Below are 19630 nucleotides of genomic sequence, written 5' to 3'. Positions count from 1 at the left end.
CTGAGTCTTTCACGCATTTTATACACCACTTCATTTATTTTATACAGCACCTCATTTAATCTCTCAATAATAACGCGAGTGAAGACACAAGCTCCCCATTTGGCAAACAACGAATTTTGTCCGAGGTCACTGAGACAGGTGAAATATCCGGGACTTCCGCCTATATTTGTAGGACACCAGTACTCTCAAAACCCGTGCAGACGTTTTCCACTTTTCGGGAACGCCAAGGCACAACAGCCTATAAACCCGTTAGTTCCCGGAAGGCAAAACACGCGAGAGTATGGCACGAGAATGGGCGGTCCCGGGCGCCGGAAGAAAGGCCAGAGAGTACGGAAGAGAGGCGGGCGCCGGCGTGATGACGCTACCGGGACGCTGGCGCGCGGGATTTAAACTGCGGCGGTTTACGCGGCGTTAAGTCTTGGTAGGCTGAGTAGAGTCGTGGTTATTTTGGCATTTCGCGTTTCTGTTTACCGCTTATCCGCCTCCTACCCATGGACTCGTCGCTTCAGGCTCGCCTGTTTCCCGGTCTCGCCATCAAGATCCAACGCAGTAATGGTGAGGGGTGGGATCCTGAGGCCAAAGGGACCTGTGGGTGGTGAGACGCCTGAAATTACTGCGCCGCTTCCAAATGTCGGGGCTCTGAGACACTGTCCCAGCCTTTCCACCTCCCAAGGTCCGGGTTTTTGCATTGGTAGTCGGTCTTCCTCACTCTGAAGCAGGCCTCTGCCCGGGCGGTGGGTTCACTCCATCCCCTCCGGGAGTGGGCGGGGCTATTCTGCGGTCCCTGGGCCTCCCAGGAAAGTGAAGGCTGCTAGATTCATTTTTCTTCCAGAATTCTCTCCTGAAACAGTCTTGTGCATGTATGGAGCTCTGCTTACTAGTCCTTCTATTCTCCAATAAGTATTGTGCACTTACAGTGTATCAGGCACTGGAAATCTGACAGATAAGGTCCAAGCTCTTAATGAGCTTGCCATTCCGTCTTCCCTTTTTTTGGTTAAGCGGTGGTTCACCTAAGGACTCTCCTGTCCAAACATAACCTTCATTCCACTTAGGCTTTATTTTGAGTGGGGGTGAAACCATATGCCACTGGATTTCAAGACCTGCCCCCGTATTCTAAAGGGGAAGCCCCCAGGAGGTTTGTCTTTCTAGTGTTTAAAAAAAAAAAACACAAAAAACGCTGACTCGTCATCCAGGTCAACCCTAGTTTGGGACTCTCCGTGGGATCCTAAATATGAAGTACCAGCCCACAGTGAACAGATGGGTAACTCTTTTCCATATTGTAGGCTTAATTCACAGTGCTAATGTAAGGACTGTGAACTTGGAGAAGTCCTGCGTTTCAGTGGAATGGACAGAAGGAGGAGCTACAAAGGGCAAAGAGGTAGGTTCTATGAGATTGCCTCTACCACATTGAACATCTTTTTCTTTTTCTATGAAGGGTCTATGTGAAAATGAAATCTGAGAACCTTGATTCTGGAGCTGTTCTTTCCTCTCTAACTTTAAACATGGCCCTCTTTGGATGCATTGGGATTTTATTTAGTCGGGTGTGTTTTAAATTGAAGTAACCAACAGCTTCTGGTATGTTTTTTAAAAGGAAACTGTATAGAATCCCCACCCAAACCAGCTTCTTAGTGTACACTCTCTGTAATATCAGTTTGGGAAACAAAATCCATAATCTGGGGGGGAGACAAAAGTATATTTTGAAACTCCAAAAAAGAAAAAACAAAAACAAAATATAATTTATAATGAATGGTACAGATCAGTTAGTGCTAGATCAGCTTATAGATGGAGACTTACTGAGGATGGGCTGGGCATGAGGAATGGGACACAAAGTGTTGGTGGAAGGAAGCAGCAAGATGACCCATATGGAGACTAGTGAAGAAGCTGGCCTGGGATTTGAAGAGCTCATGATGCTTGGAGAATGTAGGGTCTTCATCTCTGACACTAAGATGTTTAGATTTTATTCTGTTGGCAGTGGGGTATCTTGGAAGAATTTTGAGAAGAGGGGAGATGCAATGATGGCATCTGTGTTTTAGAGGCATCACAATAAGGTGGAAAGGTCTTTTAAGCCTTGGATTTTGTTCTGACTCTGCCACTACCTTGTGACCCTTGTGTGGTTCTGCCTTGTGTGTCCTCAGGCAAATTTCCTTCTCTCTTAGAAAGTATTTCTTCATCTATAAAGTGAGGATAATAGTTTCTACCTTATAGAATTGATGTGAGAATTTATTCAACAAATCCATTTTGGTTTCAAAATGCCAGATGGTGTTTTCAGTGCTAGGACTAAAGAGGTGAAAAGACAGATCTGGTCCCTCTTTCATGGAGTTTAATGAGAAAATTCTTGTAAAGAATTTGTACATGTAAAGTGCTTTACAGTAGGTATGCAGGTATTTAGATGATATATTTGAGGAATAGAAGAAAGAATTGAACTTATGTTATCTGCCCCTCACATATCAGGAGTCTTGTAAAATTCCTTCCAACCACCTATAATAGGTCTTTGTGAGTTTGGCTTTTTATTTTTTGTTGTTGTTTGTAAGTATAATAATTCTTGTTAGGTCTCACCCTAACTTGGGATAGAGTCCAAACTTCTCAGTAAGGCACTCAGAGCCTTTTCAAGGTCTGATCCACTCAGCCTTTCTCTTTGTATTACTTTTTTCCCAAAGTATCCTGTGCCCAGGCAAACAGGACAGCTCACTACTCTGTGAGCATGTCTAGTGCCTTGCTGCCTCCACACTCTTACTCTTGTTTCTTCTTCCTGGGATGTTCACTCTGAATCACCATTGTGGAGTCAGTTAATATCGGAACTAGGGTTAGAACTCTGGTCTCCTGTGTCATTTATGCTCTCTGTAGCTTGAGGGGTTGGAAAATGGGGGTCCCTAGCTGTCAATGTTAGATTGTTAACAGAACAATGTTAACGGAAGTGTAGTTATTGAGGTACTTGCCAGCTTTTGTTTTTGGTCATTTTCTTTTTCCATGCTGCTTTGGTTTCTAGTCCTTTGTGCATAAGGTATTTCCTCATTAGAGTATGAGGAATGATACGTAGAGAATGTGATATATGTCTTAATTCACCTTAAAAAAAACACCTTATCTTCTAATACCTTCCCCCAATACTCTAGTGTCTTACTTCATGGCTAATTAATGTTTGAATAGACCAATTCATATAGGTTTGCATATCTAGGAGGGAAAGCCCTCACCCTGGAATACATGCTTCAGCTTTGTCACATTTTTAAATACAAATAATCAAATTGATACTACTAGTTTGGTGTGTTTGAACTTTCTATGAAGTTACATTGATGAAGTTCAGGTTGTTCCTAGAGGGTTGCAGGACTCTGGTGATGTAAACCTGGAATTGTGACCTCATTGCAAGCATGAGCCGCAAGTAGGGAAGGCCTGAGCAGGGAGCTGTGACTAGGGAAGAAGTTTGTGGGCCCAGTAGAAAATGTAGGTAGTCTTAGGGTTAGGTAGTTGCTGTCAAGAACTTGTCTCTGCCCATAAGATCCTAAAGGGCCATCCATTTCAACTATCACTGAAACAATTAGAACTTGTTTCCTTCTCTGTGTCAGCTAGCAAGAGGTGCTCAGGGGTCTTTGCCCAGCAAATTCCTACTGTTCAGTAGACCAGTAGGAGAGCCAGTTGGCCTAGATCTATCGTGGATTACCTGAGTGTTTGCCTGTCTGTCTGCTTTCCTTGTCACCTGACATCTACCACTGACTTGGAATTCAGAAACCTGTATCCATCTAAATGGTAAACCACAATTAAGGAATAGCCATTTGTATTATTGCTCTTTGTACTTTGGTGGAACTTAGAGTTTGCAAAGTCTACATCTAAGGCTAGCCTTGATTGTATTGATGAATTTGGTTGGAGCAAACTATGGTGTTCCACTGAAATTTCTACTTGCTCCTTGCAGATTGATTTTGATGATGTGGCAGCAATAAACCCAGAACTCTTACAGCTTCTTCCCTTATACTCAAAGGACAATCTGCCCCTGCAGGAGAATGTAACAGTCCAGGTAGGTGCCTTTCATCTGGCTGTAGCTAGTGCCCCAGAAGACTTACTTGTCTTGCTGGCTCTTTGCTGATTGGTTTCCTGGCACTGCCCGGGATCTCAGCACAGCACATGGATAGGGCCTTGAGAATTGATAAGAGCCATATATTGTGATTTGTTTTTGTTTTTGTTTTTTTTCCAGAAACAAAAGCGTAGATCGGTCAACTCCAAAATTCCTGCTCCAAAAGAAGGTTAATAGATTTCTTCTGGCTTATTGTCATGGGATTTGTGCCAGGAATGATTGTTCCTAGGGCTCAGAGCTGTCTGGGGAAGCTGTGAAGTAGACTCATTGCTGCAATTTAACAGGTGGCTTACATTTGGGCTGAGTCTTCCCTGTGTTCTAAGCATCTTTCTCAGTGAGGAGGAATCCAGCCGACAGTAAGCTAACCTGATGTATTTGGGGAATTTACTAACTGGCCCAGAAGTCTTGCCTGTAGAATCCAGAACCTGATGCCAGGGAGAGTGGGAATCAGTGACAGCCTAACTGGATTCACCCCTCTCAAAGGAAAAGTGCCTGGGGATGAATTTTGTGATCAAGCTATAAAAAATATATCAAATACGTAGGTCTGGACTATTTGGAAGTACGGTTATTGGTATTATGGAGAGCTGTTGTGGGGGAAGAATAATAGCAATGCCTCAGGGTCTATGAATGTTTCAGGCTATCTCTGCAGAAGGAGCATAAACCTACTTAGGCTACAATAGATTGTGACTATAGTGGGTGACTATAAGCTGCTCAAGAAATTCAGCTTTTTCTCCAGGGCAGCCATACCTTGCAGGTAGGTGAACCAGCACAATCTAGCCCATCCATCATTTTTACCACTGCCCTGCCGTGAACCAGCCACCCCAGGGAATACTTGGCTGGAGGTTCAGGTTCCTGGGATTTCAGGATGGAACGTGATACCATTGCAAGCTGGGGCTGGGTGGTAATGTACTTTTTGGGGGGTATTCATAAGGGCCTGCAGAAAACGGGTGAGTATCCCTCCTCATGCTTATCCTTAAAGGGATGGCTCCTTTTAATGGGAAAAATCTTCACATATGTGCATACTATTAAACTGTAGGAGTCTAAGATAATAATTTGGAAAATTAAAAAATTGTACTAATTCATGTTCTTTATAAAAGACATGGATTATATAAGGCCAGACATTCAGCCTAAACCTCTAAGACTTGGAAATTCAGTGCAAGTTATTTCCAGTTTTCTGACTTGTATTTTCTTGGTGATGAATTGATGAAAATTCATGTGCAACTCAATTGTTTTTCTTACTTAAGCATTCTTTACGATCCCAGAAACTCGATGTAGTAGATCTCCATGGGTTTCTGATGATGTGGCTCAGGTCTGGCTCTGTAAAGCATCCTGGAACACTGGTAAAAGCCCTGATTTCACCTCCTGGCTCTAGAACTTACTGGTTGAGCAACACTGGACAAGTTACTTAATGTCTCTAAGCCTTAATGTCACCTTTCATCAGATGGAGATTCAAATATTTCCCATATAATGTTTTGAGGTATAGGAAGGTTTATGTACAAGGGTGAGTCTTGCTGCTAAGAATAATAATGCTTTTTCAAGACCTTGGATTAGACCTGTCTCTGCAGGAATGATTCAGATTGACCATAGGTTCCTACATTTACCCAAAAGAGATGCTTTTCTGAGAGATATTCTTACCCTCAGGAAGTCCCAAAGTTGCAGAATATTTTTTTTAATTTATTTTATTTATTAAATATACCAACATACAAACACAAACATTGCTATCATATGATCATTCCATTCTACCTATATAACCAGTAACTCATGATCCCTAGGATTTCAGTCTACTAAATATGCTTCAATATTTGTTCCCCCCACTATTCATTTGTTTTTTTATTAATTTTTAAATTAAAAAATACATATATAACAACGCAAACATTCTTACGATCATTCTGTTCTACATATATAATCAGTAATTCACAATATCATCACATAGTTGCATATTTATCATCATGATCATTTCTTAGAACATTTGCATCAATTCAGAAAAAGGAATAAAAAGACAACAGAAAAAAATTCATACATCCCATACCTCTTACCCCTCCCTTTCATTGCTCACTAGCATTCCAATCTAAATTTATTTTAACATTTGTTCCCTCATTTATTTTTATTCCATATGTTTTACTCATCTGTTGATAAGGTAGATAAAAGGAGTATGAGACACAAGTTTTCACAATCACACAGTCACATTGTGAAAGCTATATCTTATGATCATCTTCAAGAAACATGGCTACTGGAACACAGATCTACATTTTCAGGCAGTTACCTTCAGCTTCTCTATTACACCTTAACTAAAAAGAGAATATCTATATTATGCATAAGAATAATCTCCATGATAACCTCTCTACTCTGGAATCTCAGCCATTGGCACTTTATTTTGTCTCATTTCTCTCTTCCCCCTTTTGGTTGAGAAGATTTTCTCAATCCATTGATGCTGAGTCCTAGCTCATTCTAGGATTTCTGTCCCACGTTGCCAGGAAGGTCCACACCTCTGGGAGTCATGTCCCATGTAGAGAGGGGGAGGGCAGTGAGTTTGCTTGTCATGTTGGCTGAGAGAGAGAGGCCACATCTGAGCAACAAAAGAGGTTCTCTTGGGAGTGACTCTCAGGCCTGATTTTAAGTAGGCTTAGCCTATCCTTTGCGGGTTTAAATTTCATATGAAGAAATCCTAAGATTGGGGGCTCAGCCTATTGCTTTGGTTGTCCCCACTGCTGGTGAGAATATCAAGAATTCTCCACTTGAGGAAGTTGAATTTCCCGCCTTTCTCACCATTTCCTCAAGGGAACTTTGCAAATACTTTTTATTCACTGTTCAAATCACTGCGGGATTTATCCGGGCATCACTTCTGGACAAACCTACAAAATCTCATGCCCTATTCAATGTTCCATGTACAATGGTGTTGAATTAAGCTGTCCGTATAAGTTATATTAGGAAATCAAAGTTGCAGAATATTGACAAATAAGATTAGAGTCGCTGATACTTGGCCTTTCTAATTTTTCCTTTAATTGGGCAAAGAATGGGAAGTGGGTAGGCATCCTCCCTGTAGTGGTTGGGATCCCTCTCACCCAGTAAAGAACCTTGAAGGGTTGCCCCCACCCCCTGTCAAGCCTACTGACCATGCCACACTGATTGGCTCCTTGGTTCTTTAGGTCTTCGTGGCCGCTCCACTCGCATGTCCACTGTCTCAGAGGTTCGTGCTACCACTCAGGAGAATGATATGGAGGTGGAGCTGCCTGTGTCTGCAAACTCCCGCAAGCAATTTTCAGTTCCCAGTGAGTAATGAATCTCTTCTCCCTGAATGAGGACCTGGAACAGGTACCTCATTCATTGCCCTGTCCCTGTTCTGGAATATCCTAAAGCTCCCTACATTCCACTGACTTCAGTCCTGTTCTGCCCATGCCTCACCAGAACTGTTCCCTTATCTAGAAATCATCTCATTTTAATTTTTTATTGAAACATATTCTGAAAAATGCACATATCATTGACTATATAGCTTAGTGAATTTCACAAATTGAACACATTCATGTAACTAATACCTGGATCAAACAGAATATTACTAGAATCCCTGAAGTCCCTAACACTGCCTTGCAATTCCTAACCCCCAAGGTTTTTTTCTTTTTTATTTAATATAAGTGGAATTTTAAACATTTTAAGTGAATTGCCAACTTTTAATAGATATATAAAGTAAATGCAGATTTTATAGATGTACAGTCATTATGTCTTACATGTATCAAATTAGGTTCTTAAGAAATGAAGGTAGGGCTGTGCGACGGTGGCTTAGTGGCAAGAATCCCTTCCTGCCGAGCTGGAGACCCGGGTTTGATTCCCGGAGCCTGCCCATGCAGGAAAGAAAAAAAAAAAAAAAAAAAAGAAGGTAAATAACAATTGAAAAATGATTTTAAAAATGAAGGTAAATAAAAAGGTCCCTACTAGGTATGGGAAGTAATGAGTCATTGTGATCTTTATATGTTGAATCAATGTGGCTAATTGTGCATAAATTCCCCTGCATTTCTGCCTTTTCCATTTTTGCTCCTATTAAACACCTAGTTTCGGGCTTTTCTCCCAAATTGATAGAAATGCTTGGATCAAGCTAAAGAGTGGCTTTCAAAGCCTTTTCCATTCATGGCAAAGCCCATACTGAACTCCTGCCATACTGTTTAGTATTTTTTTGACCAAGAACCAACCCTTACAGAAAGACTGTTCAGGTTCAAGGTATGGGCTAAGGTGAAGGGAAACCCCAAGCGCTGCTCATGCTGAGCCTGAGCCCTTGTGAGCTGGCAGTCAGCAGACTCCTGGCCCAAGACCTGCTGGAACTCAGATGAGCACAACTGGGGATACTTGCCTACTACTCTTATTCCCCCACAGCTGGCCCCCCTAGGCCCTCCTGCCCTGCAGTAGCTGAAATCCCATTGACGATGGTCAGCGAGGAGGTGGAAGAGCAAGTCCATTTCATCCAAGGCAGCTCTTCTGCCAACCCTGTGAACTCAGGTAGATGTGCTGAGCTGTCTTCTTCTTGCTCCTAGCATAGCATAGGTAATTAACATCCTGTCCCAAACCTGGCCTGCTTTGGCACCTGAGTTCAAACACTGTTGGTTACATGGGGGTATGTTTACCTTTGGAAAATTATAGAAGTGGCTATGTAATCAGTCTTTCACATGAAGTTATTCCATCCCTGCAAGATGGTAGGAGCCTTCTGACATAGTTGAGGTATTACATCTGTGCTCTTGGCTGACGCCTGAAGAACTGTCCAGAATGCCAGCCATCAACGTCAAGCAGGATTATCTCACTATCTCACATCTCTTTGGCTGTCAAAACAATCCCGGAAGCAGAGAGTGAGAGGTTGGGTTAGATCTGGAGTGCTTTTGTTACCACACTTACCTTACTTAGAAGTAATTATTTTGTGGACTTGTCCATCCCAAAGGTCATGCCAATTGCTTCCTTGCTTTGGATATGGTGATTTAAGAGTAATGATCTAGAGAAATTCTGTTCCCAAGAAAGGTCCAGGACTCGGTAAAACAGCCAGAGAAGAGCGAGCTGGCCTACACAAGTGAAAGAGTAGGCTTCCTTTTTTTTTCCTAGTTCGGAGGAAATCATGTATTGTGAAAGAAATGGAAAAAATGAAGAACAAGCGAGAAGAAAAGAGGGCCCAGAACTCTGAAATGAGAATAAAGCGAGCTCAGGTACCTATCTTGAGAGGCTAGGGCAAGGGATTTTGGATGGACATTCCTAACTGAAATCTTATAGGCAACAGAGATACGGTTGGACCCCAGCATTCTGAGGCACTAATTCTGATATCAGAGAAGTTTAATTGGTTTTTCACCAGGATTCAGAGAACAAATATTTCAGATGTTCTTTTGAGGACCCTCAGATGAGGAATATTTAATGCTGATTGTCCATTAGGCAGCTCATCACATAGTGCAGTAGCCAGAGTAGCTGCTGGTCAGGCTGCCTACTTTTCCTCTTGCCCCCTAGTTGTGGTATGTGGGGAGATGTTGCAGTGGATTCCGGTTTGCAGCATTTCCCGTAGTTGGGTTAATTGCTTTGGGGAAGTCCGGTCTGCTGCTGGCCTCCTTACAGGTGGAGACAGTGATCCTTGCTCCAGTTCCTAGAATGGCTTGCCCTACCGCCCACCCCATCTAGGGCTCTGTTCCTGGGGTCTCAGCCTAGAGCAAGATTGGAAGGAAATGAGATCACATGGGGGTTTTGATGACTCTGAAGGGTATGCACACGAAGAGCTGTTGCTGCTGTTCAGCACTGAGGTCTGAGAGCTCTCACTTTAACACTCAGTCTTGCTTTTCTCCCAAACAGGAGTATGACAATAGCTTTCCAAATTGGGAATTTGCCCGGATGATTAAAGAATTTCGGACTACTTTGGAATGTCACCCACTTACTGTGACTGATCCTGTAAGTAAACCCAAAGGACTTCTATCTCTCCTCCCCCAGCAGGTACGTGATTGGGGGTCAGAAAACTTTTCTTAGAGGGAGAGCATACCAGGAATGCTTCACTCACCTCTAAGTGTTTTTAAGATACAGTTGGTGGGTGGAGTTAGTGAAGTCCAGATGAGGGGCTAATCTTTATGAATTCTGTTGCACCTCCCACCATAGGTTGGCTAGATTCTTACTAATAATCATGAAAGCAGTGCCGAGACTTCCTGTAAGCAGCAGAGTGAAAAATCTGGGAAGAAAATTCCTTGCCACCTTTTTTTGCTCTGAAGTAGCTAACGGGGAAGGCGAGGGTCCTGGTCTTATCTCTCAGCCCCTGCCTGGGTCAAATATGTAACTGGACGGTAGTGGTTCTACACAAGCTTTCTTCTGATACTGCTCTGACCTTTTGCTAGTTGATTATTTTCTCTTGTCCTCTTTAAGATCGAAGAGCACAGGATATGTGTCTGTGTTAGGAAACGCCCGCTGAATAAGCAAGGTAAGCTCTGTTCAGTCAGAAAGAGACTTAAGCCGACTGAGGGTTTGTTCCTCTGTGTTCAGGAGCACCCCCTGAAATACTCTCTTTTTGCAGAATTGGCCAAGAAAGAAATCGATGTGATTTCCATTCCTAGCAAGTGTCTCCTCTTGGTACACGAGCCCAAATTAAAAGTGGACTTAACAAAGTATCTGGAGAACCAAGCATTCTGCTTTGACTTTGCATTTGATGAAACTGCTTCAAATGAAGTAGTCTACAGGTTAGTCCTGTACTTTTTGTTGTTTTTCTCCTGTCTCTCCACCATCCCATTTCCTTTTTTCATACACGGGACATTGTGATGACACTACTCAACAGACATGCTGAACTCTGAGACCCTTCCTGGCCTCCTCTCGTGTTTTCTTGAGATCACCACCACATAGAACTGGAAGGACCCCCCATTTGGGCCTGCCACATGCCATTTTTGCACCATTAGTGGCCTGTTCTTAAGTGGATCACAGTGAGGTACCCATTGCACTCTCTGAGGCCAACCTTGTAGGCTCCAGGACTACTTCAGGTATCTTATCTTGCAGCACCTCTGATACCCATTTGGCTTAGCAGACTCAGGCAACTCAGGAGCTGCTTCGTCTAATTCAGCACTTAGTAGCCACATTTAGGCTATTTAAATTAAAGTTAAGTAAGATTGAAAATTAAATTCTTTAGTTGCACTAGCCACATTTCAAGCACCTGCTAGCCACGTGTTACAGTGGCTAGTATTGGACAGCACAAATATAGAACATTTTCATCATCACAGAAAGTTATATTGAACAGCACTCCTCTAGAGCTGAAGTCAGTAACTTTTACCCAAAGACTAGTTCTGGCCTGCAACCCCTTTTTATGTGGCTTTCAATCTAAAAATGGCTTTTATGTTTTTAAAGGGTTGTGAATAAAAGAAGTAGAATATGTGAGGGAGACCTTTGTGTCCTATGAAGCCTAAAATATTTTACCTCCTGTTGAGGCTTTTCCCTGTTCTTTGTGGTGTACCTTTAGCTGGAAATTGGTGCTAAGTTCAGGCTTTCACCTAGTGTCTCTAGGATCAGAGGAGGGGCTGGATGGTTAGCGTGTGGGCTTATCACCTTGTTCCTGGTGGGTCAGTCCAGTTCTCCCCATTGGTTAGGAATATTTCAGATTTGCAGGCGGGGTCTGTATCAGGTGGGATCACTTTGCACATTGTTAAAAAAATAAAAAATAAAAAACACTGTGGTGGACAGCCACGGTAGCTCAGCAGGCAGAGTTCTCACCTGCCATGCCGGAGACCCAGGTTTAATTCCTGGTGCCTGCCCATGCCAGAAAAAAACACACAACAACAACACTGAGGCAAGAGGGGAGTGGTAGTATCTGAAAGGAGAAATTGAGGACCCTGGGAGCTCTGCAAGGGAAGAGCAGCAGGAACATGTACCAGGGATCACATTTTGGGAAGAAATATAGACATCTTCCATCCTGTCTCCTAGGTTTACAGCAAGGCCACTGGTACAGACAATCTTTGAAGGGGGGAAGGCAACCTGTTTTGCATATGGCCAGACAGGAAGTGGCAAGACACATGTGAGTATTCAAACTTGGCAAGGAGAGATGCCTGCCGATAGTGTGACTTTGAGTCCCTGAAAGGGACAATGAGCTTCTTACTAAAAGTACCATTAGTTGAGATGTTTTATCATCAAATACTCTTGCTGTGTCAAACACAGGGAGGGACCTCAGCCCTCAGCAGGTCCAGCTTCCTCGCTGCGGTGTAGCTTGCTGTGGAGATGAAGCCTGTAGTCCTCTGGCCTAGCCCAAGGGCCATTTACCATGGTCTTCTGCCCCTTTTGCAGACTATGGGTGGAGACCTCTCTGGGAAAGGCCAGAATGCATCCAAAGGGATCTATGCGATGGCCTGTAAGTAGTGTACTTTTTTGTAGTTGGGTTGGGCACAGGAAAGCAGATGGCATACTTATCTAGGCTCTCTACCATAGCTCGGGACGTCTTCCTCCTGAAAAACCAGCCCCGCTACCGGAACCTGGGCCTGGACGTCTATGTGACATTCTTCGAAATCTACAATGGGAAGGTAGCTGGCAGGGAGCCCCCGCCCCTGTGTGTGCTATTGGGGCCCCTAAACTTTTAATACTTTGAGGTTGGCCAGAAGTTGTAGAAGCCAAAAAAGCCTTTTGGCCAAGAATTATACCAAGCTCCAACCTTTCACGGGCCATTCTGCCCTGGCATGTATGGGTGGTTTCTTCTAATGGTGGAGGCACTAAAGCTCAGCTGGGCCTCGTTCCCCCTGCCTGGCACAGCTGTTTGATCTGCTCAATAAGAAGGCGAAGCTGCGTGTGCTGGAGGATGGCAAACAACAGGTGCAGGTGGTAGGACTGCAGGAGCACCTGGTTAATAGTGCTGATGATGTCATCAAGAAGATCGACACCGGCAGTGCCTGCAGGTCAGAGTTCTGGGTGGGGAAGGGACCACCTTCAAATATCTGGTTCAGGTAATGGAGACTAGCCTTGAGGCCAGTGCATTTCCAAACTGTCCTCTTGCCTCAGCTTAGCAAGGGACATAAAAGGGTTTCTAAAGGGACGATAACCCAGGACCAGAGGCTCATCTGGAGCAAGTCTTTAGTCTAACTGAGGCAGGCTTTATTTCCTGGTTGTTGCCCCTTCCTGGTTTTTTCCTTGTTGTTCGTCTCTGTGTTGTGGGAGTCAAACTCTGGGTCTGTCCAGGCTAGAGGTGATGGGGCTGGAGGTAGGGAAATGCTCTTCCACAGGACCCTAGGCACAGCACAGTGGGACACTGGGCAACTTACGGAGGCCCAGAGAGGAGGGCTGCCCTCTGTACAGTCCTCAAGTTCTGGCAAGTGGTTTGTGAAAGCCCCTCTGCTCAGCAGCAATAGCAATCCCATTTCCCCAAGGACCTAGCACCGGATCCAATTCTTCTCTGGTCACTGAGAAATTTGATTAGGTCCAGAATTGGGGGAGAGCTGCTGCCCAGGGAGGGGAGAATAGATGTCTGGAATAGGAAGACACTTGGTACCCAGTTGGTCCTGACTTGTGCCTCTCCCTACCAGAGATCTCATTGTTGTGGAATGAGGTGGTTTGAACCTGGTGTGCTACAGTAGTTGGTGACCCCAGAAGTTCATACCTTCTCTTTGCTCTCCTTTGCCATAGAACCTCTGGGCAGACATTTGCCAACTCCAACTCTTCTCGCTCCCACGCCTGCTTCCAGATTCTTCTTCGAGCCAAAGGGAGAGTATATGGCAAGTTCTCTTTGGTGGATCTGGCAGGGAATGAACGAGGTGCAGACACTTCCAGTGCTGACCGGCAGACCCGCATGGAGGGCGCAGAAATCAACAAGAGTCTCCTAGCCCTGAAGGTAGTGGGGGCCACCTGGAAGTGACTGACCAGAAGGGCTGCTGGTGGAGGGAGTGAGTAGGCAGCATGAGAGAAAGGAGGGTATCTCACTTGCTCCTGCTACCCCACAGGAGTGCATCAGGGCCCTGGGACAGAACAAGGCTCATACCCCATTTCGCGAGAGCAAGCTGACACAGGTGCTGAGGGACTCCTTTATTGGGGAGAACTCAAGGACCTGCATGGTGAGTAGGGTCACTTTGGAGGTGGTGGTAAAGGAAGAGACAGAGAAGATCTACTCCCTTTACTATATTTAGGTGCTGTGCTTGGTTTGGGGGAGGCCATTCCTTCTCCCACCTGGTGAAAAGGGGGGTGCCACACTTCAGGAGGAGGACTATTGATATAAACAGGAAAAGGAAGTCCTGTTTCTTTTTCTTTTTTAACTTTCTTTATTGTAAAATATAGCATATATACAAAGAAAAGAAAGAAAAAATAATTTTCAAAGTACATTTTGACAAGTAGTTACGAAACAGATTTCAGAGTTTGTTATGGGTTACCATTCCACTATTTCAGATTTTTCCTTCTAGCTGCTCCGAAACACTGAAGACTGAAAGAAATATCAATATAATAATTCCACACTATAAATTGTTAAATCCTGTTTTCTCTGATATAACTCCTCCTTCTCCCAATCTATAGGGCTCTTTGGACAACACTCATTCTAATTTTTTCATGTTGGTAAGGGATGTCAACAATTAGGGATGGGGGATGTAATTAGTTGATAATCTTGAAGAGGCTGGTCCCTCTGGGTTTCAGGATTTATCTGGTATAGAAACTCTCTGGGGATTATAAGCATCAGGAAAATAAACTTAGTGTATGAAACTTTTATAGAGCTTCAGTTAGAGCCCGAGGTGTTCTTAAGAGTTTAACAGTAATGATGTTGGTTGGGAATTGGCAAACCATAGGAATTAGCAATGTCTAGCTTAAGTTGTCGTAAAAGTAGCCTCCAGAATAGTCTCTTAACTCTCATTATTTGAACTCTCTTAGCCACTGATGTCTTATTTTGTTACACTTCTTTCCCCCCTTTTGATCAAGAAGGAGTAGTTGATCCCACGGTGTCAGGACCAGACTCATCCCTGGGAGTCATGCCCAACATTGTTAGGGAGACTGTCACCCCTGTCCCATGTGGTGGTGGAGGAGGGAGAGTAATGATTTTCCTTGCAAAGTTGGGCTTAGAAAGAGAGAAGCCACATCTGAACAACAAAACAGGTTTCCTGCAAGCAACTCTTAGGCCTCATTATGGAAGTCCTTTCTTACATGGATTCCCTCTGGTTCATTGGCTCCCAGCCTGATAAATAGGCTGACTAATGGAGCTACAGCTTTGAATGACTTTGCATCTCCTGTATTTTCTTCTAGTGTCCTTTGAGCTCGCAACACCCAGCCATCAGCCATCGTCCTGTTTTAGTTTGTTAGGTACTGGAATGCAATATACCAGAAACAGAATAGCTTTTAAAAAGGGGAATTTAATAAATTGCTAGTTTACAGTTCTAAGGCTGAGATAATGTCCCAATTAAAGCAAGTCTATAGAAATGTCCAATCAAAGGCATCCATGGAAAGATACCTTGGTTCAAGAAGGCCAATGAAGTTCAGGGTTTCTCTCCCAAGTGAGAAGGCATATAGCAAACATAATCAGGGCTTCTCTGTCTCTCAGCTGGAAGGACACATGGTGAACATGGCATCATCTGCTAGCTTTCTCTCCTGGCTTGCTGTTTCATGAAGCTCCCCAGGAGGCATTTTCCTTCTTCATCAATGGTTAATGGACTCTCTGCTTCTTGTGGCTATCTTGTTCTTTTCTGTTCTCTCGGGATCTCTCATTCTCCAACATGTTTCCTCTTTTATAGGACTCCAGTAAACCAATCAAGACCCACCCAAATGGGTGGAGACACGTCTCCCCTAATCCAGTTTAACAATCACTGTTGATTGGGATACATCTCCAGGGAGATGATCTAATTACAGATTCAAACATACGGTGTTGAATAGTGATTATTTTGCCATTACAAAATGGGATTTTGATTAAAACATGGCTTTTCTAGGGTCCATACATCCTTTCAAATCAGCAGACCTCCCTTCTAAGAATATCCTCTCCCAGGCCCTCCCTTGTAGAAACCTTTTCATGATGAAGGTGGGAGTTTCTTACAAAGCTCCAAAACCTTCTCCCTGAGGCATTATTCCTAGGTCTCAGTGAATTGTTGGTTCTGACATGAGCAACAGAGCCTTGAGATGCGACCTTGGTAGCATAAATGTCTCAGTAAACGGATCAGGAGCCAGGAGGTAGGTAGTCAGAAGTGCCTTTAAAGACAGGGAACCATCTTTTTGAGGTGACTTCATTTGCAGTGCTCTTGGGGCAAGTTGCCTAGCATAGGTACTTGATGAGCTCCTCCTACCATGTGGGCATCAGATTAAAGAAACCACTCCTGGTGGCCACTCCAGTAGCAGGTTGCCAATGTCCTTATCCTGTGATCCTCAGCTCTTAACCACCCATTCCATCTTTTGCAGATTGCTATGATCTCACCAGGCATAAGCTCCTGTGAATATACTTTAAACACACTAAGATACGCAGACAGGTACTAGTGCCTACAGCCCCATGGGATTAATAGGGAGAGGAAGGGTTGGGGGAAGGGGACAGGGTTTGGGAAGGAGGGGCAGGCAGAGTAGAATGGCAGTGATAAGCAAGGGGAGGTGGTCCTGAAGCCTCTGTCTACCATATATTCTTCTGTGACCCAGCAAGTCTGAGGCTTGACAATTCAGATATGCTAGAAGATGTGTCCCAAATCCCCTTCAGGCCCTGATGGGAGAAGTCAGAAGAGGATGAAGGTCTTTTCCAGTGCAGCTTCAATTGGTTCAACCTTTCAAAGGCTGAAGGCAAAGCTGCTATTACATCCCCTTGGAACCTCACACCTTGCAGTCTGCCCAATAAGTGAATGCCAGGAGGCAAGTATAAGATATGAGACCTTCCTCTTTCCTCAGGGTCAAGGAGCTGAGCCCCCACAGTGGACCCAGTGGGGAGCAGCTAACTCAAATGGAAACAGAAGAGACAGAAGCCAGCTCTAATGGGGCCCTGATCACAGGCAATGTAAGGGGGAAGGGTGGGTTCAGGCAAGACAAATATTGCCTGCTGAGGTGAGAATTGGGCTGCAGCTGTTGTGCCTCTCCTTTTGTCCCCCTTAGTTCTCCAAGGAAGAGGAGGAACTGTCTTCCCAGATGGTCAGCTTTAATGAAGCCATGACTCAAATTAGTGAGCTGGAAGAGAGAGCCATGGAAGAGCTTAAAGAAATTATACAGGTGGGGAATTGGCTTCTAGGTAGGGAAGAACTGAGTATCCACCCCCAACACAAGTGCTCAGCAGTTCTCAGCATGATGTGCTGGGCCTTGTTCCTGTGGGACTTCAAATAGGGATAACAAAGTAGACCCTAGTGTTCCTTATTTCTCCATCTATTAACCCAGCTGTTCTTCTAAGACAGCAATTACTCTTCTCCATCCTAGCAAACTAGATTTCCCTACATCTTCCTATCTGAAACTAGTCGCTCTTCTCCATGTTCCTAACTGAGAGCTGAGAGAGTGATTTACACACAGGGACCTTGTATTTTCAGTGAATATTCACCAAATACTTTCTATATTCAGGCTCCTGTGCTTAAACCAAGGGCCCAAAAGTACGAAGTATAGGTTTTATGGGCCCTAAAATAAGACTCAAACTCAATTCCTGACTCCTATATACAAGCTGATTTCCTTGGAAAAGGCATTTAGCTTCACTGTGCCTAAGTTTCTTTACCATTAAGACAGGCAAGACAGGATAGTTGAATCTGAGGATTCAGTAATATGCTTATCAAATTCTCAGCACAGTGCCTATCATGTAGTCAGTGTTTAGTAAGTGGTAGAGCCCACTGTTTCTATGGTACCTGCTGTGAAAGAGCACATGATTGGTGGGAAGAGGCACAGAAACATCCTAACAATGGTGGGCTCAGAGCAGTGCAGAAAGGAAGAGCTTGGGACACTTGTAATTGAGGAGGTAGTGTGACAGGTAAGTGCTCAGAAATGTCTTCCACTCCCTTGGATGCTTGGGGCACATATATTTGAAAGGACATGACACTTTCAGGAAGAATGAGGGTTCACTATGGCCAGATTAAAAGGTGTGAGCAGATGTTTGAGGAAGTTAAGTAGAATGGTGACATGGGCATATGAGAGCCATAGCCAATATTAAGCCATTTGGGGTCTTGGGGAGAGCGGGGCGGGGGGGCAGGAAGAGCAGTTAGAAGATTGGAAATAGCCGAAGAGAGACGTAGGTCCAGACTGAGGTGTGGCCCTGACTATGCAACTGAAGCAAGGGCATGGGGCTCAAGAGGCATTTCTGGGATGGGTGGCAGGATTTGGTGAAAGAAAAAAAGTTCTTGCTCAGATTTCTGGCTTTGTCATCAGGACAGATGATGTCATTCATTTGAGATAGGGGACAAGTTTGGGGTGGGTAAGAGGATGAATTTCAAGCTCAGGATTTCCTGGGGAGGAGGTCAGGAGGCAGGGTATGTATAGCTGTGCATTACAGTATGGCCTTTATGCTTAGGTGTTGGGCCCCAGAGATGATTGGCTAAATTTATCTGGCTGTTCCTGAACTGACAGGTTCCTTCTTCCTGTGTTGCAGCAAGGGCCAGACTGGCTTGAGCTCTCTGATATGACTGAGCAACCAGACTACGACCTGGAGACCTTTGTGAACAAAGCAGAATCTGCCCTGGCTGAACAAGCCAAGCACTTCTCAGCCCTAAGAGGTAGGTGTGGCTTAACAGGGTGTGCAGTTGGAGGCGGTGGCCCCTGCTGGCTCCTGGGCAACTGCAGGTGATGGCAGCTCTGCACTGAGCAAATGGGGGTACCTAAGATTCCCACTAACCCTGGGTACACCACTGCCCCTTCCCTCCAGATGTCATCAGGGACCTGCGCCTGGCCATGCAGCTAGAAGAACAGGCCAGCAAACAAATCAGCAGCAAGAAACGACCCCAGTGACACCTGCAAATAAAGATCTGTTTGGTTTCACACCCAGTCTTCCCTTCCCTGTCCCTTCCCTGCAGACTTTGGGCACCTGTTGGGTCTAGTCAGGCTCTGAGCTGGGGACAAGCTTTGATGTCCCAGTGGTTTTTTGCATTTGGGCCCAGGATAGTTGGGGGTCAAAGCTATGACAGTATTTTCTTTTCAACTGTTGCCCTCAAGAGAGTAAGGATGGGAGGTAGGGGGCTTTAAGTTATCATTGTGTGTTGCACTTCCTCTCCATCAAGATGGGAAGGCTTTCTGAGTAGAGTTTCCCCTTGGGCAGTGTTCTGCCTCCTCCTGGCTGGTGGAGGAGGGCATCTTGGAGTTGTCCTGGCTCTGGAGAGAGAGATTGAACCTTTTCTCCAGCTCTGCTGTTACTGGCCTGATTCCACACCTTTGGCCCAGGCACAGTATGTCTTGTTTTTTAAAAAAAGTTTCCAGGACCTCTTTTCTTCCTTGCTGTTTTTTAAGGCCCAAGAGGATCCCTGCTGTTTTCTGTTTTATATGTTTATACATATGTCTAACAATAAAGAAAGAGAAAAGAACAGCCTTTTGAGTGGTGTATGGGAAGGGCATAGGGTGTTTCTCAGCCTCCTGGGACCAAGAACACTACTGCACCTTTTTCCTCTGGACACTGTTGATTCACCTCCAGTTTCGGTGACATGCTGAAGACTCCAACCACTGACTTATTCAATGCTCATTAGATACTTTCTAGACTCCGGACCCTTTCCTGGG

The 19630-nt window shown here is 44.5% G+C and overlaps 1 protein-coding gene across 6 annotated transcripts; it reads left to right on the top strand.

Moving 5' to 3' along the window:
• Positions 1–347: 347 nt before the first annotated feature.
• KIF2C (kinesin family member 2C) lies at positions 348–18901 on the top strand. 6 transcript variants are annotated; one of them, XM_077149898.1, is made up of 21 exons: positions 348–555; positions 1284–1378; positions 3902–4003; positions 4181–4229; positions 7207–7329; positions 8423–8545; positions 9137–9237; positions 9866–9961; positions 10424–10478; positions 10572–10734; positions 11963–12053; positions 12320–12383; positions 12461–12552; positions 12779–12921; positions 13646–13850; positions 13960–14070; positions 16379–16446; positions 16850–16955; positions 17051–17164; positions 18516–18639; positions 18789–18901. In XM_077149898.1, exons 1-21 carry the CDS (start codon positions 492–494, stop codon positions 18869–18871), a joined length of 2172 nt encoding a protein of 723 aa, XP_077006013.1. In that variant the 5' UTR covers positions 348–491; the 3' UTR covers positions 18872–18901. The 6 variants fall into 6 exon arrangements, with proteins under 6 accessions (XP_077006013.1, XP_077006014.1, XP_077006017.1 ...); XM_077149902.1 differs by lacking the exons at positions 348–555; positions 1284–1378 and adding exons at positions 3336–3435; positions 4697–4814; XM_077149899.1 differs by lacking the exon at positions 8423–8545 and having other exon boundaries at positions 349–555.
• The last annotated feature ends 729 nt before the right edge of the window (positions 18902–19630 follow it).

Source organism: Tamandua tetradactyla, chromosome 2, assembly GCF_023851605.1.
Source record: "Tamandua tetradactyla isolate mTamTet1 chromosome 2, mTamTet1.pri, whole genome shotgun sequence".
Lineage (NCBI taxonomy): Eukaryota > Metazoa > Chordata > Mammalia > Pilosa > Myrmecophagidae > Tamandua > Tamandua tetradactyla.
Note: the sequence above shows the minus strand (reverse complement) of the source record. Positions and strands in the feature narration are given on the sequence as shown.